This window comes from Toxorhynchites rutilus, chromosome 2, assembly GCF_029784135.1.
Source record: "Toxorhynchites rutilus septentrionalis strain SRP chromosome 2, ASM2978413v1, whole genome shotgun sequence".
NCBI lineage: Eukaryota > Metazoa > Arthropoda > Insecta > Diptera > Culicidae > Toxorhynchites > Toxorhynchites rutilus.
In genome coordinates, this window is record NC_073745.1 from 272,661,642 (window position 1) to 272,684,281 (window position 22,640).

At 38.3% G+C, this 22,640-nt stretch overlaps 2 protein-coding genes across 5 annotated transcripts in view; both read left to right on the forward strand.

Moving 5' to 3' along the window:
• Nucleotides 1-22,640, forward strand: part of LOC129768722 (nucleoprotein TPR) — a 330,016-nt gene that overhangs the window by 20,839 nt on the left and 286,537 nt on the right. The window lies entirely within an intron of this gene.
• LOC129768723 (uncharacterized) lies at nucleotides 12,851-14,244 on the forward strand. Its single transcript, XM_055770555.1, has 2 exons — nucleotides 12,851-12,902; nucleotides 13,002-14,244. The coding sequence occupies exon 2, from the start codon at nucleotides 13,071-13,073 to the stop codon at nucleotides 14,205-14,207; it is 1,137 nt and encodes a 378-aa protein (XP_055626530.1). The 5' UTR covers nucleotides 12,851-12,902; nucleotides 13,002-13,070; the 3' UTR covers nucleotides 14,208-14,244.

Consider the following 22,640-nt stretch of genomic DNA (forward strand, 5'->3'; position numbering starts at 1 on the left):
CGAATATCTGGTATCCGGTATCCGACCAACCACTATCCGTTTCATCACTAGCTATTTGTTTCTTTTATAATTTTTTTTCTTTTACAAAATTTTGCAGCTCATCCGCCTCTAGCTTTGAGAAAAGAACTTGTAGGCCCACAGTGGAGACTCTTTTGGAAAATAGTTCTGAAAAGAATGGAATAAAAGCAAGTGGTTTGTGAAGCATAAGCACACGCGTTGTACTTTCGTTTTCGTTCAGGTTGTGTCAGAAAAATTGAGTATTGAAACTCAAATTGTATTCCGCTGAATTTTACATTCTTTCAAACTAACTATGAAGCAGCTGGATAGTGTCAGGCATAATTAAAATGAAAATTCCGCGTTACCATTGGTCGAATGGCATAAGCAATTTATGCTCTCTCAGTTGTGCTTTAAGAAGAGCAGGTAATTTAGCGATAATGATACAACAGGTCACGATACATCGGACGAATATATACATCACGTTACTGTCACATTTTCTGTTTGTCAGCGGTCAGCCAACGACATGTGTTGAGGCTGAGACTCAATATGAAAATTAGAATCTGTTTTTGATGACAACGATACAGTTACAATAATATCAGTTACAATAAACTCGATCATACGGATTCTTTTTCACCTCCAACTAACTCTCGAAGTTGAAACTCCATGAAACCAATTATTTGAAAAAAAAAAAACAAAAAACAAATAAACAAATTTACAGGTCAAAAGGTGTGCGTTTAGAGTTCAAGAGCGAAAATATTTAGATCCCAGTTAGAAATATAGAAAAAGAGAAAAGAATACATAACATTAAGTTCACAAAATAATGAGAGAGTTATTGACAAGCATAAAAACATAGAAAACAAAACACAGAAATTGATTATTGTGATTGATCGTTCTTGAAGATATGGAAATACCGTTTTGTCTCAAATTCCGAACACTTCATTTTAAAATGTAAATTTACTGAACTTTAACATTTTAAATAATTGAACAGTAAAAACCCTGACATTCTTTGTGGTATAGGCTTCATTTTAACATCATACACATGTATGGATACTGCCTATAGCTTATAATAATAAGCATTTGCATAATGCATAAAATAATAATAATAATAATAATGCATAAAATGATAATAATAATAATAATAAGCATTTGCATAATGCATAAAAGTGACTTTTTTTTTTTTTTTTTTATCTGTATTATAGTGACTTTCAACTCATTTGGCTGGTTCGTCACTTTTACTTCCATTTTTTGGAAGAATGTTGGGAGTGAGAATTGAACTCGTGACCTTTAGCGTGAGAGGCATGGATGTTACCACTACGCCAGATCGCCTCCACATATAAAAGTGACTGTCAAAACCAGCGATAAAATGTTTGCGTTAGCAAATTCGAAATTTGAATCATGTTTCGATGTATAAAATCAAAATCAAATACAAATTTTTGGTAGTGTTATATTTTTCCAAAGAAGAATAGCCAATTCGTTTTTGACGTAGGACTACGTCTTCCATTTCTATACTGGGGTGTAAGTTCAAACTTTCGAAAACGAATGCGTTACGCCGGAGAACAAGACTTTGAGCGTTAATAGCTCCTAAACAACTGAACGAAATAGTATGATAAACAATTCATTCAAAAGATAAAATGTCTACGCGTTATATGCTTGTTACTTTTTGATCCAAAAATTTGTTTCAATAGCCCTAAAATTAAAATTTCAAAACAGGCTATTGAAATCACACCAACCTGTATATAAGCGAGTGCCGCTCGGAAATCCACTCAGTTATAATTGCGCAACAATTGAGGTACGATCGCTGGAATGGATGGATGTTTCCCTAACACAGGCTTCAAAACCATGAAGCCAGGGGAAATCGGCATTGCAAAATAGATGTAAGGACCGTATCGTTATTTATGGGTACGCCTTAGAGTCTCCGTCTGAAAAAGACTATAGCTTGTTTTGACAGCTGTTTATTTTTCTCCTGTTGTTGACACAGTTAGCGTTCAGTTAGCATTGTTAAAAGATCGTTTTTTCCTAAAAGTGCAATCATGAGAGGGCTAACAGAAGAAAAACGAAAATCCATTGTGACCAGATACTGCTCCGAAACAGGAATATCAATGAGAAAATTGGCGAAGGCGGAAGGAGTAAGCGTCCATGCGGTCCAAAACGCTATCAAGCGATTCGGTATGTATAATACATTGAAGGATCTACCCGGTCGCGGCAGAAAACCTGGGCCATCCAAGCCAAACTTGGATAAAAAGATTTGCAGGCAATTTGAAAGAAAAAAGGAATTATCGATACGGGATTGCGCAAAAAAGTGTGGAACATCAATCGGTATGGTTCAACGTGCCAAAGAACGTAACTCACTGAAGGCATATAGAAAGCAAAAATGTCCCAAACGCAGCCAAATTCAGGCAAGTTCCGTAAAAACCCGTGCCCGTAAGCTTTACGATGGGATTTTAAGCAAACGCGAACTGTGCATCGTCATGGATGATGAAACCTACGTCAAACTGGACTACAAAACTCTTCCTGGGGCACAGTTTTACACTGTAAAGCAAGGAACAGATGTCCCGAACGCGGAGAAGTCAATTTTTTGCGAAAAATTCGGTAAGAAAGTGCTGGTTTGGCAAGCTGTTTGTCAATGTGGCATGAAATCATCTCCTTTCTTCACTCTCGGGAATATGAATGGTGAAATTTACCGGAAAGAATGTCTCCAAAAGCGTGTGTTACCGCTCATCCGAAAGCACACTGGTCCGACACTATTTTGGCCTGATTTGGCATCATGCCACTATGCACGTTTGACCTTGGATTGGTATCGCGAGAATAATGTCGATTTTGTGGAAAAGGAGATGAATCCTCCAAATTGTCCGCAAATAAGACCTATTGAAAAATTTTGGGCTTTGATGAAGGGACGACTGCGGAAGAAGGACAAGGCAGCCGATGACCTTGAGCAGTTCAAAAAGGATTGGATAAATGTGAGCAAACAAGTCGATGAGACGGTTGTCCAGAACCTAATGAGGGACATCAAGAAGCAGGTGCGATCATTGGCGCGAAAATCAGAATCTTGATTATTTTTTACTGTTACTCCTTTCTTTCATTCATAAGATACAATATTTTGATATCAGAACTGAAAAATAAATGCAATATTTGAAATAAAGCTGTGTTTTGAGCGTACCCATAATTAACGATACGGTCCTTAACCAGTGGGTACTTTTGTGTTCGTTTGCGTTTCTGCAAGTTGCAATGTTTCCCTAACACAGACCAAGCGTTATTAAGGAGGAATCGATTCCCCCTTTGAACGTTAATAATTTTTTTCCGGCTAAACGAAGTGGTATGATAATCACTTTATTCGAAAGATGAAACGTCTAAGATTTATATGCTTGTTACTTGTTGATTGCTAAGTCAACGTTAGTCCTATGTCCACCTTGCGGTTATATCAAAGATATAACCCACTTCTAGCTTTAATTTGATATATCGATCATCTGAATCGGTCATGTAGCTCGAAAGTTATGATTTTTTAATTTAAATTGCATTTTGGGTGTTCGGAATTTGAGACAAATGTAATCAAACATATTTTTAGCTTTTCACCATGAATATGAATTCGTAAATTAATTTTATGGTGGTCAAATGAAAGAAGAGGCTCTATTGTATCCAAAAACCACATTAATTTCGCGAAAAAGTACCATTTTGAGTAATGAGACACTGTTTAATGGCCAACAAAGCGTAAGTGTTCGGAATTTGAGACAAAACGGTACTGATCATCGATTTAAGGTAAAGCTTCCATTTTATCTTTGAAATGATCAGAACATGTGACCATTAGGAATTCAGGTGGAAAAGTGTTGAACACGTCGAGTTCTTGCTGTCTTTCCATTTAACCCGTATCAAGTGCGTTTGCCCAATATTGCCCAATATATTGCCCAATTGTATGAAACGAAAGCCGTGTATACTTTATTTTCTTACTTTGTAACTGTCAGTTCGTGCGATAGAGACATGTATACAGATGTATTCGGATCAAATTTTAAATACATCGGTTTTGTAGAACATGGGTTATCGTGTACGCCAGCTTGATTAAAGTAGTTTCGGGAAAAACTCGTTCAATGTTTGGAATCAAAGATGAATTCTATTAGATACCGCACCACTAAAATGGCTGTAATTCGGTATGAAAGTGTCTAGAGTTCAGAAATATGAAGGAAAACAATCGTGTTTTTCATTTTCGGAATATAATACTCTCCTAACCCCTTTTACTTGGAGCGTACTAAAATGGAATTGATTGTTTTTTCACATTTTGGAATGATCCGCATTATTCAATATTTGCTGGAAATATGCTTTTTGGATTGCCTTTTTATATTTAGCCTTTTTTTTGTGATATCTCAGTTATATCAGGCTGCAGTGTTTTATTTAAATTTCACCAAAGAGACTTCGATCATTTAGATGTGTTAGAAGTATGTGATTTTTTTCCCTCGAAACATTGAATCTGTGAAGTGTTAGCATGATGTTTCGAAACACAATCGTCAGACAAACTGTTTCAATGAAACGATTAAGCTCCACTTAAAACTCCACAATGACGGAATAAAATGGAGCAGAAATGCAATTTCATGAGAATCAGATCATCCCTAGCACTCGATGAATGGCACTAGCGCAGCAGCTGACGCCCTTAATTTCTCCCATTCCAAGTTGAAACGCTGCACCGACCGTCCTGAAGTGTGAAATCAGAAGGGCTACTAATATGCGATTTCCGGTTCTCGCTTCGCATGTGATCTCCTATTCGATTTCAAAATGAATCACGAATCCGCTTGATGATAGTAAAGAGGAAAGTTTGCCCCTACCACCTAACGGTGGGAGAAAATTTTAATCCACCCCCACCCACCTTGCCATCTACTTTTATGCATTCGGAAAAGTTGATTATGCTCGGGATGGATCCAACAATAAAAGCGACAGCCAGCTAGCCAGCTAAGTCCAGCCCATTGGACGTAATGAGGGAACGTGGGAAAACAGAAGTGTGGGGCGGGGGCGGTGGTAATTTGGCAGTTTTGAAAAGTAATCAATAATAAGACCATTCGGGACACGACCGGTCGTTACCGATTGATGGCGATAGAGAACAACAGGCGAGCCTCATTGCATGAACTCGAGAGATAATTGAGAAGGTGAACCTGTGTGCAGGAGGGGGGACGATTAGAGATAACCTGATTTTATGCACAGCGGGAGCAGCGATACAACAACGTTAGCGAAATCCGCTTCTGTTTTCCAATACTTGACTAAGCTATGTGGGGAGAGTGTGTGAGGACTGCTGGAAATCTGCGAAATACATAAAACAGCACTATGTTCCGTGTTGCTCCAGGCCCCCGAATACAAACTCCTGATCCGAGATTCAGGATTCAGATCCCAGAGTCATAATACAATACTGTTCGATCTGAAATGTGAAATTGGGTGGGTTGCTAATATGCGATTTTGAGTTTTCTGCTTGTGAAGGGCCCACTTGATGACAGTCGGAGAAAAGTTTTCTTCCCATTTATCCCAACGGATTTCGGGAGCAAATTTTAATCCCTACCCCAACCCACCATTCGGTTTTATGCATTACGAAAAGTTGATTTTGCTTGGGATGGATCCAAAATGAAGGAAGGTTCTGATTAAGCTACCCGGAGGACATAATGAGAGATCACTGGAGGTGAGGTGGTAATTTGGCAGTTTTGAAAAAGTAATCAATAATTTCGGCCATTTGGGATATATCCGGTCGTCCAGGCGATATATACCGATAAACGCTGATGAAGAACAATGGGGCGCATCAATGCATCGATTCAAGCGATTTTTGAGATTGTGTGCAGAAAAGGGGGATTGAAAATAATCGGACTTCATGCAAATTGAAAGCAGCATAGAACAGACGGTGGAACTTGCTTCGGTCTTGCAATATATGAACAGCCTACGTGAAGACTGGCCAGCGATGAGAAGTGTTGAGATCTCTGTTTTCTGCATCATATGCCTTAAGCGTCCGAAATATGATTTTGAACGGTAAACCCAAAATTAATTTTAAGCACATATTTTGACACCCTGATTTATTACACGGAATGTGTTTAAAAATAACAGAAAACGTGCTACTCTGCCATACTGATACAGCGTTTGTATAATATGTATGCCATAAAGGGTGTGTCACATCAAATTGCATCACGGTAAAAACGCTGTAGAAATTTTCCCAGTAGACCGATCCTTTTGAAAATTTTAGACAGTAAAATAAAAACTATTAAACAACTTTTGGCATTTTCTTTTTATTCATACTTTGAGCCCAAGCCCGTATGCTCGCACCTTCCTCTTTACTCCGTCCATAAGGTTCTGTACAACGTCAGGTTGTAGTTTTTTTTGAACAGAAATCCATTTTCTCTTGAAGTCCGCCTCCAATTTGACAACTTTTGGGTTCTTCCGGAGGGCCTGCTTCATAATCGCCCAATATTTCTCTATTGGGCGAAGCTCCGGCGCGTTGGGCGGGTTCATTTCCTTTGGCACGAAGGTGACCCCGTTGGCTTCGTACCACTCCAACACGTCCTTTGAATAGTGGCACGAAGCGAGATCCGGCCAGAAGATGGTCGGGCCCTCGTGCTGCTTCAATAGTGGTAGTAAGCGCTTCTGTAGGCACTCCTTAAGGTAAACCTGCCCGTTTACCGTGCCGGTCATCACGAAGGGGGCGCTCCGCTTTCCGCAAGAGCAGATCGCTTGCCACACCATGTACTTTTTGGCAAACTTGGATAGTTTCTGCTTGCGAATCTCCTCCGGAACGCTGAATTTGTCCTCTGCGGAGAAGAACAACAGGCCCGGCAGCTGACGAAATTGCGGCTTCGTCAGCATTTCGGTGTACAGCTTCCGGGCTCGCGTCTTCCCCACCATGTTTTGCCTTTCGTCGGGGTTAGGAGCCTTCTGAACCTTGTATGTACGCAGGCCCTCCCGCTGCTTGGTCCGCTGGACGAATGAACTTGACAAATTCAGCTTATTGGCGACATCCCGAACCGAACTTCTCGGATCACGTCTAAACTGCTTAACTACGCGCTTGTGATTTTTTTCACTGACGGAGCATCCATTTTTGCCATTCTTCACCTTCCGGTCGATGGTTAGGTTCTCGAAGTATCGTTCTGCTGACCGTGGATTGGACGATTCCCAGCATCTTACCGATGTCCCGATGTGACAACTCCGGATTCTCGAAATGAGTGCACAGGATTAATTCACAACGCTCTTTTTCGTTCGACGACATTTTTCCAAATTTACGAAAAATTGAAGGTGAAGCATGGCCAACGTGAGCTATACCCTCTTATCTGATTATAAGCGAAAGCTGAAGATATAATTCCTAAAAATTAAATTTCTACAGCGTTTTTTCCGTGATGCAATTTGATGTGACACACCCTTTAGTAATAAAAGAGCAATATGACTGAGCGAAACAAGAGACATATTGCAAATAAGTACGCATTAAACCTTTTCGTAACTTTGCCACATACACGGCCCAGACCGAAGAGGACATAGGTTTACGTTTATGCTCTCCTTTTTACTCTTAGAAAACACTTTACAACTTCATTTTATAATGTGGTGTAATATTATCATGCGTTTATGTAACAGCACGAGTGGCTATATGGAAAACGTAGTCGTTTGAAACAGCCTTGCATTCCAACCGGCATTGGTTCGATCTTCGTTGATATCGTTTGGACTTTTTTTTGGGTACAATCTCAAACTGACATTCGGTCTGAAAGTAAAAGATGTCTGCTCCCATACACCTTAAAGCTTTTGAAAAAAGTGCTTTAATTTGTTTATTTCACTCTTCAGCACACGAAAAGCATTTTTCATATCGAAGATAGATATGTTTTCTGCCTGCACCAGTGTTTACAACCGAGTCATTATGACAGAAGGATGGTGATTAGTCGTTGGATGGTGCGTATCACGAAATGGAACGTAAAAAAAAACTCAGCAACAGGGTGGCCACCCAATTTCAATTTTTGAATTCCCGCATGATTTCACGAAATTCCCGACTCACAGAAATGAAATTTAATAATACTGTGTCGTTTCGTTAGTTAAAAATTGATTTTTAAACCCGAATTGCAAATGTTTTTTTACTTTATGTTTCCAAGTTCGGCATGTGACAAAAAATTGGACGGTGTGTATCTCAGCAACACATTTTTGCTTGGATATTGGATTCAGGAGATACAGACGGAATTGTTTCTGGAATATATATACCTATCTGGGACCTGAATCGCTTTCAAACGTATCAGATCCACCCCACCTCTACTTACTCCGAATTCAAAAAGTTTCATTTATCAGAGTAACTGACCAGAACTTCATTGGTCACATCCAAACACATTCCAAGCATTTCCCGGATACCTTCTATGATCAGTTCCTGAGTTGACCCTAAAATCCATAATGAAATTACATAGTAAATCTATCTTGTTAAAAAAAACGTTGAATAAAAATGCTTAGCAGGAATAGGAGCATATGAGACGAGATGAAACAAATAACACGAAGTAAGTAGCATTTTTAATGACCCAGAATCTGAATCCTTTTTCTTTAAAAGGCGTCCCATTTTTACCCCAGAGCCTTGATTTATTTTATGGATATATATCGACACGTATGTTGGGTCTACATTTCAACTATCAACTACTACTTTTTTTCAATGATACGAATATTTCTATTGGATGCCATAAGAAACCATAAGAGAAAAGAGGTTGAATTAAACGTATTATGTTTATTGAGCGTTATTACAAATCCAGTTCAACTTTCAACACTTTTTGAGCATTTTATTTTCTCTACCATTATGACTGCATCTTTCTGGGTGTCAACCAACACCCTCGAGTTTCTAGCCTCGTTCGTGCTTTTCGAAGAACATCCTCTCTCTTCAATAATGCATTGCGATAGGTTCAGAACTTTTTTCACAAACAAAGTCAAAATTGGAAGCTCCTTCTGCGACTGAGCGATAATTTTCATTCAAGAGTTATGCAATCTTTGATTTTTTATTTGATATGCAGATAATACAATTTCAGCAGAAGACGTTGGACACAATTGTCCATACTCATTCTTTATTTTATCTGCACAAACGCCGGGCAAATGTTGTTTATCGACGAATAGGGTAAATGATCTTGGTTTGTCCAATTTGGGGTGTTTTTACGCAACTAGTAAATGCAAATCGATTTTTCTTCATGAAAATCACACATAATCGATACGAGTTTGGGTTTGTTGAAAAGCCCCAAGTCTCTAGTTGCTAATACTACCATAAAGTGTTGAAATTATTCAAATTTTTATGTTTTTTAACGATTTTCCTTAAAGAAGAATTATGATCATGGTTTGCCCAAAAAAATGATCATGGTTTGTCCGGTTTTAGAAATCTCCATTTTTGAATGAAAACATTCGAATTCACAATTAGATGTTGCATTTATCATTGCTTGAGTTTACTGTCATCATATTGATTCATTCATAATTTAGGCTTTCTTCAGAATATTGCCTTTTCTTGGGCATTTTAGAAGTGTTCACCTCAACACAATCAATACAGAAAAACCATACTTCTGCTATGCGCGAAGCACACCATAAACAAACATAAACAAACTGCAGCGCGCCAAGCGGTTGCCATAGAAATCATGTGGACAAAACAACATTATTGAATTGGACAACTCATGATCAGAATTGAGTTCATCAAAATGCGTTAATTTAATGGTTTAGCTATGTAAATTCGATACAAATGGTGAGCAAGCATGATGTTTACAATATTTATAAGTGTTGTAATCCAGAAAAGGTCTGAATACGTGCCAAATAATCATCTGGTGATCGATAAAAAGTTAGCTCGAATGAGGGGTGCATTGACACAAATAGAAGGTGTATTTTATAATCCTTTAAAACATGTGATTTCGTAAAAATATACTATCAAACTACTATAAATCATGTAAAAGGCAATTTCATTTATATGTTTCGAAACATTCGAAGGCCTTATTTGACACAGGAGCGCTGAATTAGAGCATTCAAAAAAGTGGGCAAACCATGATCATATTTTCGACTGGACAAACCAAAATCATTTACCCTACTTCCAAGCATAACTCCGTCCGTTTTTTCGCTTTATCCGGAAAGTTGAAAATCACATCCGGCCATACCGCACACGTTAGGTAACGAGTGCGATATGTCAAAAAGGATTGTATGAACAATTTCTTTAAAAATCCACAGTAGAACTCACGATAGCTGGTACGAAATATTAGGACACCTTCATCGGAAATTTTGCGGAATTCCATGCTTGTTGATTGCGGACTTCGTTGAAATTCCAATTTTAATACTTCCAGATAGCAGTAGAATGGTTTCTGTGAGGTGATCTAGATTTTACTTTCAGTCGTTCGGATTTCATAATTTTCTCCATAACAGGTCTCACAAGTCCCGTTAGGTCATCGAAAATGAAAGGAACCATCGGTGCCTCTGTCTGACATTCACGCAAAAACTATTTAACTGTCGATGCTGCCGTAACACAAAAAATCAATTTTAGTTTCAGCAGCCTATATTCCATAGCATGTGCGCCAATCTCGTACATCTTTGACCGGAAAGCTAATGCAAATGTTTTTACTCATTTCGCTGGTAAACACAATGTATCCATCGTTGCAGATTCACAAGATCATGTTATCTGAACTTCAGAACGATTTGAAAATCTAATGAATCAATATATTATATGCATGAAAATATATTGTACATTTGTCTCAGAACTCTATAAATCTGTCGAGACATGTTTCAATGCCGAGGATATTGTATCACTTGTTGATTATAAACATCTGAAGTGCAGAACGATTTAGAACATTTTAGTACATGTTGCCTACATGACAAATAATTATGGGAACGTTTTGGGACATGTTTATTGCTCATATTTATATAGGACTCGGAAACTACTGAACTGATCGACATGAAAATAGGTATGTGGGGGTTTTTGTGGTCGGGGAAGGTTCTTATGATAGTTTGAGACCCCTCCCCCCTCTCTAAGGGGGGCTGCCGTACAAATAAAACACAAATTTCTGCATTACTCGAGAATTAATCAAGCAAATGAAACCAAATTAGGCATATGGAGGTTTTAGGGTGCAATAAATGTTTCTATGATGGTTAGACACTTCACCTCCCTCTTTAAGGGAGGGGTTCCATAAAAATGAAACACAAACCTCTGCATTACTCGAGAATTAATCAAGCAAATGAAACCAAATTTGTTCTGTGGAGGTTTTAGGATGCAATAAATGTTTTTGCGATGGCTAGACACTCCACCCCCCTCACTAAGGGGGAGCTGCCATACAAATGAAAGAAAACTTTCTTCATAACTGGAAAACTAATCAAGAATAAGGAACCAAGTTTGGCATGCGAAGGTTTTAGGGGACACGAAACGTTTCTATGGTGAATAGGCACTCATCCCCTCTCTCTGAGGGGGGGGGGGGTGGAGGTGACTTCTATACAAATGAAACACAAACTTCTGCATAACTCGAGAACTGATCAAGCAAATGGAGCCAAATTTGGGACGTGAGGGTTTTGATGTACGAGAAAATTTTCTATGATGTTATGCCATCCCTCCCTCCTCTGGAATGGAGTGGGGATACCATAAAAATAATACACATATTTCAACCAAATATATTCCAACCAAACATGACAATTGAAAAATTTCGAGAAAACTCTGAAGGAAAATGGGAAAATTCAATTCGTATATGTTCTATAATTACATATTGACAAGAGTTTTTAGTCCATTTGATGTTTGCGCTAATGAAATTGATCTTCGTTCTAAAATGGAAACGGATTTTAATGTGATAAAACGCACTCCTATATCGTCTTCTAACTATATAAATAAAAATGGATCGCCGAATGTGTTGATAAGAGCAAAACTCGAGAGAGGAATTGTCCGATTTAGAGCTGTCTTTATTCTATCATATTTTCTGTATCAAAAATTTATTCCATGTAACGGAGAAACACGTTATTTGCAAGTGGATGAAAAATCTTCAACGTGAATTGTGTCTGAAAATAATCTCATATTCTAATGACGAGTTTTGGTAGAAGTATTAAGAATTTTATAGTAAAAGGTAATTTTAAAGAGTAGATTATATGATCAATCAATGAACAATTTTACGATTGGACCCATGAACAGCGCTTAGTAAGAAAACGTGGATGTGATAACGAAAATAAATTTTGGGCGGGACGAAGTTTGCCAGGTCAGCTAGTGTTATAATAAATACGTTTCATGTCAAGATAAGTTTGGAGGAGTGACACTCTAGTGACCCCGAGTGACCCCGAGTGTCATCCGGTCTCGCTACGCCACTGCCTGAATGCCAGGATTTGAAGGGGTTTTTCTTCTCAAAAGAGATTGAATACGGATATTTAAAAAAAACAAAGCGCGACAGCCGAAGTATGTTCATTTAAGTTTTATGCATTGTTCTTGATCTTTTGCCTTTTGAATGAATCCGAATAAAATAAATGTTGTAGTCTGTATTTTTAGTTGTTTTAATGACAGGAAAGGTTCAAATAATGTAATTCTAGCGTTAAGAACCATAAAAATTTAACATTTGACGAGACATAAAATTGAATTGTAATTGAGTTTAGAACATCTCAATAATACTGAAATTTCAGTTCCTGCCAAAATGTCAATTGGGCTCTTATGATTTTGAACGCTAGCATTAATTTATGTAAAAAATGTAGTTTGTTAATTTTTTTCAATTATTTTTACTTTTACTAATTTTCTTTGATATTTCCCATCGTTGTAAGAAAGAGTGAGTGAACTGGTCAAAAGAACTAGTTCACTCAAGTGAACGATTGGTCACTCAACCGTTCATTAAAGTGAACCGTTTTGCACACCTCCGTATAGAATGAATGTTCTTCATGTTGGGCTCATGAGGTGTACTCATTTTCGGTCACTATTTGTTCAGATGAGGCAAACTCTCCGACCTGAGAAGGATTATAAACAAGAGGTAGCTTTTCAATTTTTTTACTATTTTCTTATTTTCATACCTCGAGTAGGTAACAGGATAAATTTATATTTATTACACAGCCCTCTTTCTTTTTGAAAGTCTCAGCGAACAGTGATTTGTCGGTTGTCGTCGAAAAATTAAGTGAAATTCCAGCTGTAGCGTGCAAAAATGTGTTGGAGTGGACTTTTTGAAAATATCCCTCATATCGGCGAGAGTGTTTTTAATCGTCTTAAAAACAAACGTGACATTCTCTCCGCATCGGAGGTCTGCAAGTCGTGGTTCCAATCTGTATCTGAGCTGATGATCACCAGGTGCGCCCTGAATATTTTCCAAGAAACGGAATCGGGACAATCAGATCTGATTAACGTTGATAAAGTTCTAACGCGGCAGCGACTGTACAACGGTGTGATAGTGTCATCTGCTCTCTATGGGAATTATTATTGGAAAGATCTCTTCACAACGTTGATGAAGCTAAACCTCGTGTGCTCTATCGTATGGGCTAGAATCGATGGGAGTCGCCACTGGATCACTACAAGCCCGGCATTCTTTCTCAGCTTTGGTAGTGTGTTAAATAGCTTGGAGGAGCTGGAGATTAATTTAGGTGATGAATCATTCGCTGAACGAGGATGGCCAGAAGCATTTCAGAATTTAACTCACCTGAAGAAAGTTACCCTGCACAATGCACACGGCAGACTGCTGAACTCGTTGCAGATCCACTGTAGACAACTGAGGAAGCTAGTAATAAAACGTGTAGCATTTCATCAACCGCTGGCCGGCCTGCTGAATTTTCCACTGCTGGAAGAACTATTCCTGGAGAATGTATACATTCACAGTACGCCTGAATCAAACAGCGTGAAACAAGTTTCTCTGCCCTGCCTGAAACATCTAAGCATCTCGCTTTCCCCGCTATTTGATTGCGCGTTCGAAAACCATATGTTTTCGGTAATCCACGTACCGCGATTGTGCTCAATCAGCACGACTTTTTCCGTTTGCAAAGTTCTCCAAATAGTCCCTGGTAATTTTCTGCGACTGATTAAGCTCAACACGAAATGCGACACAAACCAAAACAATCATGACGATCTGGAACCCAACAACGGTATAATCGCAGTTGAGGCGATCAACATAACCGCCAGAGAATTGGTTCGCTGGGTCAACGTGCAGTGCCCGAGAACGCAGCGGCTAGATTTCAGCCCATCAATGTCCGAACATTCACTGGGAAAGGTTAGCGAGGTCGCCACTCGCGTATTGCCCGTGCTGAAGGAGATTACGATCGGCCCGGCAGTGTACTGGCGTCGAGAAGAGTAGTACACTACGTCCCGGTATTCCGTATATACCTATTCCTAATGTGTAATGTGTGTAATCTTATATAAATGTGTATAGTATTAATTTATCAATAGAAGCACCAGCTGTTTTGCAACTCAGGAATATGTTCTTTTATTAGTTGCTAGATGACCCGGCGAACTTCGTCCCGCCCAAAATTGGGTTTTACCAGGCTAGGCAGACCAAATACAGGCAAACCTTTTTTTTGTGCGGGGGATAGGGACCGCATAAAAAAAATCGTGCAAAACTTTACCAGTAGCTTGAAAAAATCGTGTTCGGTACACATTTTGAAATTTTTTTTTTGTGCGGTAGATAGGGCCCGCATAAAAAATGTTTTCCCCAAGAAAATAACTCAAATCCACGCCATTCACCGTTCAATTTCCTTTTGTTTCCCTGCTTTGCGCCGGGACAGTTTGCCTTTACGGTTGCGCGTGGCTTTTTGTGCTCTTAGTTGCATGTCGAAACGTGTTGCTGTTAGAAATCGTGTCATGCAAACACTCAGAAAAACAAAGAGCATTTGATGGGAGGAAGGGAATGATTTCAGAAGTGGATAATTGAAACGCAAATATGCTTTTTTCGCACTGAAATGCATATAAACCATTGAAAAAAAACAAAATAAACGATAACTTCGTCAAATATGCTTCTTTTCATATACCGTCCGTTTTTCTCGATATCAAAGGGGCATTTGATTCAGTCTCCATGGAAATTCTCTCAGAGAAGCTTCATAATCGTGGACTTTCACCAATTCTGAATAATTTCCTGTACAATTTACTGTCAGAAAAGCACATGTTTTTCAATCATGGCAACTCAAAATCTTCTCGTTACAGTTTTATGGGCCTACCGCAAGGCTCCTGCCTAAGCCCCCTCTTGTACAGTTTTTACGTCAATGATATGGATGATTGTCTAACTAGAGACTGCACGCTGAGACAACTTGCAGACGATGGAGTTATTTCCATCACGGGTACTAATCCCGTCGCTCTGCAAAAGTCGTTGCAAGATACCATGAACAAACTGTTCACGTGGGCCCTCAAGCTGGGTATCGAATTCTCTACGGAGAAAACTGAAATGGTGGTTTTTTCTAGGAAGCACGAACCCGCCCAATTCCAGCTTCACCTATCCGGCAAAACGATCCAACACTCTATGTTTTTCAAATACCTGGGTGTATATTTTGATTCTAAATGTACCTGGGGGAGACACATTGCGTATTTGAAACAGAAATGCCAGCAAAGAATCAATTTTCTCCAAACAATAACCGGAACATGGTGGGCGCCCAACCAGGAGACCTCATTCAGTTGTACAAAACAACGATATTGTCAGTGTTAGAATATGGCAGTTTTTGCTTCCGATCAGCTGCCAGGATTCATATTCTCAAGCTGGAGAGGATATAATATCGTTGCTTGCGTATAGCCATGGGGTGTTTGCATTCGACACATACGATGAGTCTCGAAGTTTTGGCAGGAGTACCCCCGCTTACTCTTCGGATCACAGAATTATCCTACAGATTTCTCATCCGTTGCAAGATCATGAATCCATTGGTGATTGATAACTTCGAAAATCTACTCCAACTGACTCCTCAGTCAAGTTTTATGTCTTTATACCATGAGTACCTTACCCACGACGTGCACCCTTCACCAGGCATCTCCAACCAAGTTTGCTTCCCATACTTTTGCAATTCCTCTGTCATTTTTGATCTGTCCATGCGACAAAAAATCCATGGAATACCAGATCATCTACGCTCCGATTATATTCCACCGATATTTTCGGCAGAATATGGGAAAGTTAGATCTGATAAAATGTTCTTTACTGACGGTTCATGCATAAACGGGTCCCCTGGCTTCGGCATCTTCAATGAAAATTCCAGTGCCTCTTTCAAACTCAAAGATCCTTGTACCGTGTATGTCGCTGAAATGGGTGCGATATACTATGCTCTAGGGATCATTGAAACACTGCCCATCGAGCATTATTTTATTTTTTCAGACAGTCTCAGCTCAATAGAGGCAATCCGCTCAATGAAAGTTGATAAGCGCTCATCTTATTTCCTAACAAGAATAAGACAACTATTGAGTGTTTTGGTCGAAAAATTATTCAAGATTACCTTAGTATGGGTTCCCTCTCATTGCTCGATTCCGGGGAATGAGAAAGCGGACTCGCTAGCTAAGGTGGGCACTTCAGAAGGCACACTTTTTGAAAGGCAAATTGCCTATAATGATTTTTTTCACATTCCTCGTCAGGACACACTCGTAAGTTGGCAGCGCATGTGGAGTGAAGATGAGTTCGGTCGTTGGATACACACGATTATCCCTAAGGTCTCGACGAGTGCATGGTTCAAGGGATTGAATGTAGGTCGTGATTTCATTCGCGTGATATCTCGGCTTATGTCCAATCACTACAACCTAAACGCGCATCTCTATCGCATTGGGCTCGCAGCAAACAATCTTTGTGATTGTGGCGATGGCTACCACGACATCGAGCATGTTGTCTGGTCGTGTATCCGGTTCCATGCTGCTCGCTCTCAGCTCTCTAGAGCACTGAGAGCAAAAGGCAGACAATCGGATATCCCCGTCCGGGATATCTTAGGTAGCCGGGATCCTGATCTTTTGCTTCATCTATACCTGTTCCTCAGAAACGCCGATGTCAACGTTTAATGATGTTTCCTTCGTTGTGTCCCTCCTATCCGATCGATAAACTTTTACTTAGTCCCGGCAATACATACACACACTCTTTACAGATGCACGGGCCAAAGGTTGTGCAGTCCACTGATCATTCAACAAGAGCCAAAGGTTGTACCGCTCATGACAACTCTACACGAACTGATGATTGCGCCGGCTAGTGACCATTCTATTGGTGGATTCCTCGAGTCGAGAAAGACGCACCACGCTAGATATGGGGTACAGACTAGGGAGCGTTGCTGATTAATGGTCAGCTGCATCCCAATAGGAAGTATCCCGTGTCGGGCACACGTATAGAGCATCGAAGACTGCAACATACCAATTATGAGAACACTTGTAATACTAACCTCGAGCCAACCGCGAGTAATCGGTTACATATTACTAACATAGTTGTAAGACAAAAATTGTCAAAATATTGGACTCCCGACCCCGTCAGGCTAACGCCACATGTGCCTTAATAAAAATATATTTTGGGAAAAAAAATATACCGCACAAAAAAATCGCACAAAAAAAAACCGCACAAGAACCTGACCAAATACAGGCAAACCTTTTTTTGTGCGGGGGATAGGGACCGCATAAAAAAATCGTGCAAAACTTCACCAGTAGCTTGAAAAAATCGTGTTCGGTACACACTTAGAAATTTTTTTTTGTGCGGTAGATAGGGCCCGCATAAAAAATGTTTTCCCCAAGAAAATAACTCAAATCCACGCCATTCACCGTTCAATTTCCTTTTGTTTCCCTGCTTTGCGACGGGACAGTTTGCCTTTACGGTTGCGCGTGGCTTTTTGTGCTCTTAGTTGCATGTCGAAACGTGTTGCTGTTAGAAATCATGTCATGCAAACACTCAGAAAAACAAAGAGCATTTGATGGGAGGAAGGGAATGATTTCAGATGTGGATAATTGAAACGCAAATATGCTTTTTTCGCACTGAAATGCATATAAACCATTGAAAAAAACTAAATGAACGATAACTTCGTCAAATATGCTTCTTTTCATATACCGCACAAAAAAAATCGCACGAAAAAAACCGCACATGAACAGAAAACCGCACATGAACAGAAAACCGCACAATAAAATCGCGTAAAAAAATTCGCACAAAAAACCGCACAAAAACAGGTTTTACTGTAGTCCACAGAGAAAAACGGGTCAGGTTACCTGACTAAAAAAGGCATCAAAACATGTTTGTGAAGATTTTTATCGAATAAAGCCAAAAATAAAGCAATCAAACATGTTTAGATGTATCTGCTTTGTTTTCTACAAAGAAGGCATTTTTAGATGATGAAGCGACATTGCGAAGTATACTGAAGTCACTTTTTACGCGGTTTCATTTTACGCAGCTTTTAGGACTTTACGCGGTTTATTTTTACTCGGATTTCGGAATTTAATTATTCTTACTATGCGTTTTTCTTTCACGTGGATTTCGGAATTTACGCGGTTTTTTTACACGGATTTCGAAATTACGCGGTTTTTTTACGCAGCTCGTATCAACCGCGTATAAATTCAATGTGCTTATTGATGTGACTTTTCACGAAAAAAGTTTGTATTGTATCACTGATTAGTAGCTGAGAAATAAAAGGAGATACAGATATCATGATTGTAGCATGCAAAAAACTCGGTTTTTGTTTACGCGGCACGCAGCCCCCGCGTTAAAAGCAATTCCAGTGTAGTTTACTATGCCTTCTTTTAATTGGAATAAAATACAAATGTTTTACAAATACATATTCATGGTGAAAAACTAAAAATAAGTTTAATCACTTCTGTCTCATATTCCGAACACTTTTGTCAGCAAAAATGCAAAAATTCAAAAATGCAAATGATTTTTTTCTAAATCATGTCTTTTGAACTACTGGACTGATTCATATACCAAATATATCAAATATATATCAAATTAAATCAATTAGCTAGTCTGTTATACTCGCAAAAAATTGGATTTTGCTTTCGTAATTATCGGTTGTATTTGTTTTTTTTATAGTTGGGCGGGCGCTATATCGGTATCAATGTTAAAATGAAGTCTGTAACCAAAATAATGTCAAAGTTTTGATTATTAAATTATTTATAAAACTAAAGTTCAGTAAATTCACATTGAAAAATGAAGTGTTCGTAATTTGAATCATGCGTAGAAACTTGAATCATATTCCGAACAATAATTTTAATGAAGATTTCTGCATAAAATATGCTTTTTTCATCCATTTATCGTAGACTAGCTGACCAGGCAAACTTCGTCCCGCCCAAAATCTATTTTTCGTTATCACATTGCTCCGTTTTCTTACTAAGCGCACGTTCATGGGTCCAATCGCAAAACTATTCATTGATTGATTGTCTTCTTCCAAAACTCGACATTATAATATCAGAATATTTTCAGACATAATTCTCGTGCAAGATTTTTTATCCACTTGCAAATAACATGTTTCTCCGTTACATAAAATGAATGTTTGATACAGAAAATATGATAGAATAAAGACAGCCCTAAATTGGACAATTCCTTTCTCGAGTTTTGCTCTTGTCAACACATTTGGCGATCCATTTTTAATTACATAGATAGAAGACGATATAGGAGTGCGTCTTATCACATTAAAATCCATTTCCACTTTTGCCATCTCCCTCCTCTCTAGAGAGGGGAAAGGAGTGTCAAACAACCATAAAAACATTTTTTTTTTTTTTTTTTTTTTTATCTTCGCTTATTTTTCGTCGGCCTATTTCCGCCACTTTTAGTGCCAATCACCGACATCAGGGAGGCGACTCCACCTGTTCCTACCTATCAGACTCAACAACTCATGAGCCGGGCCAACTTCTTTTACTTCCGCTCCGAAGGAAGACGTAACCAGAGATTTTTCGCCTCAGAAAATCCCAACGACGCCAGCTGGGATTGAAATAAAAACATTTATTGCTCCTTAAAACCTCAACATGCCAAATTTGGTTTCATTTGCTTGATTAATTTTTGAGTTATGCAGAAATTTGTATTTCATTTCTATGGCAGCCCCCCCCACTTAGAGAGGGGGTGGAGAGTCTAGTTTTCCTTATTTCCTTATTTATTTATTTGAGAGGAAAAAGCCTACGCGGAACGGAGCAGACCATGCCCCAGCCCGTAAGAGCACAAAACCTCTTATAGTATCAACAGATTACATTCAAACCAACAGATACAATTTACTTAAACTAGCTTATACATAACACTAACATTATTACATTATTACAAACAAGTTATACATTCAATAATCATGGTGATAACATATCATAAAACAAAAACTTAAGACTAGCATGAGAATTATTAAAGTCAAATATATAATAACATTTGTTGAATATTTTACACATGCTGGTCAGAAGTTCATTTTCACCATAGTTTGTACGAGATGCTGGAATACTCAGAAACGAGAGGGAACGTAAATTTATTCGTCTAATGTGTATGTTTAACAGTTGGAGAAGTGCAACGCAGTCTATATCTAACCGTAATAGATCAGCAATAAAGATTGCCTTAGACAGGTCTCGACGCACATTTAGAAGTTGCAGGCTCAACAAATTACATCTACTTTCGTAACTTGGGAGGTTAACGGGATCCCTCCAGGGTTGTTTTCGAAAGCGTACAAATCTCTTCTGAATGGACTCAATATGATTGACTGCATTATTGTAGAACGCCGCCCAAACTATTGAACAGTATTCTAATGTTGAGCGGACTATTGAACAGTACAAGGTTTTCGAACATGCAATGCCTCTGAAATCCTTTGCTTAATTCTCGAGTAATGCGGAAATTTGTGTTTCATTTGTATGGCAGCCGCCCCTTAGAGAAGGGGAGGTATCTCGAACTCTCATTATTTCATAAGAACCTTCCCCAACCCCAAAAAAGCCTACATACCAATTTTCATGTCGATCGATTCAGTTATATATATATTTATATATATATATATATATAGATTCGTACAAATTCTAGCACTTAACATGCAAACAACAAACAAAATAGTTGAAAAAACTGCAAAAACTGAAAAATTAACATTGCTTGTTTTATACAGAATTTGCTAACGCAAATTTAATCATTGGTTTTGACTGTCACTTTTTTGCAAATGCTCAATATTATATATTATAGGCTTTATCGATACCTGAAAATGATGTTAAAATGCCAAAAAATTTCTGGGCTTTGATTATTCAATTATTTATAACATTAAAGTTCAGTAAATGTAAATTTGAAAATGAAGTGTTTGGATTTTGAATCATGCGTGGAAATTTGATTCATATTCCGAACACTACTTCAATATTAATTTTAATGAAGATTTTTGCATAAAATATCATTTCTTTCACCCAGTTATTGAAGGTTCTTACATTTTCTAGCACTTAACATGAAAACAGAAATCAAAATAGTTGAGACAACAACAAAAACTGAAAAATTAACAATGCTTGTTATTTACGGAATATGCTAACGCAAAACATTTTAACATTGGTTTTGACTGTCACTTTTTTGCAAATGTCCAATATTATAATTTATAGGCTGTATTGATACCTGTAAATGATGTCAAAATGAAGCCTAAACCTCAAAGAATGCCTGCGTTTTCATTATTCAATTATTTATAACATAAATTTATATTTAAAAAGTGTTCGGAATATGAGACAAAACGGTAATCATTAAGCTTCATGAATTCCTTACACCTTACATTTGTTTTCCGATTTCAGAAAATATTTCTATCTAACAATACACAAATGGCACCGATGCTTTGTTCCACCTTTTTATCTCGTTAATGGTAAGTACTGCAACCCATTTTGGTCCAGGTCAGTGGCGTAGTGTACGGGGGCGGTCCGCCCCGAGTATCACTCTTTATGAGGTGACCCCCACGACCAGTATTCTAGTCTAGAAATTAGAAAAAAAGGAATTTTTTCCGTCTTATTTCTAAACCTCAGGCATTCAAGAATGTACTCTAAAAAGGACTTTTAGAAAATCCTATTATTTACCGAGCTATAGCCATTTAGGTGATAAGGTATTTAACCTGGTCCGGCCATAACAATGAACTTCAAACGCGTTTTTCTCGAGACAAGTTTTTTCAAACTGTGGTACACGATATCTCATGTTCTACTGAATCAATATGTGTCGAATCTATATGAATATAATCTGTATGTATTTCTCTATCGCATGAACAAATGAAAAATTTAATTTTTAAATTTTTTCAATTTTTAAAAAATCGTGAAACGTAAGAAAAAACGTTCTAAATCGCATTTTTCTCTTCAAACGGCCGCCATTTTGTCAAAAAACATGTTTTTGTCCTGTCCTAGGTTCATGCGATAGCGGCATCTTTGCTGATTCAGAATCTGGTCGATTTTTTTTTGTTTCCAACAACCAGAAGGAAACTTTTTTTCTGAACACCCTTAGTTCACCAGCTTGTAACTATTCTAATTATGAATATTTTTTCCCGTTCAAATTTTGTTTTCTTGGTAGAGGATAGATAAAAAAAATAATGGTATAACATTGTTCCTGACTGCTTTTTAAGGACACAAGAAGATGAATCTTCCTCACATAGGGTAAATTTCCTAGAGCTAGTAGAACTAGCTAGCAGAATTAGATTTCATGAAGCTCGCAATCTTTCGACTTCTCTTTGTTTGCTCGTTTTTTGTAGTTTCAACTCATCGCTGGAATAAAGATCTGAGCCATGCTGGTATGATGATCAAAACGTTGACGCTAACTGGATGGAGTGCTCATTATGGTATTGTAAAACCGGTTTATGTGAACTTCGAGGTATCGGGAAGCGAGCTCTTGCTGTAGATACCAAGATTT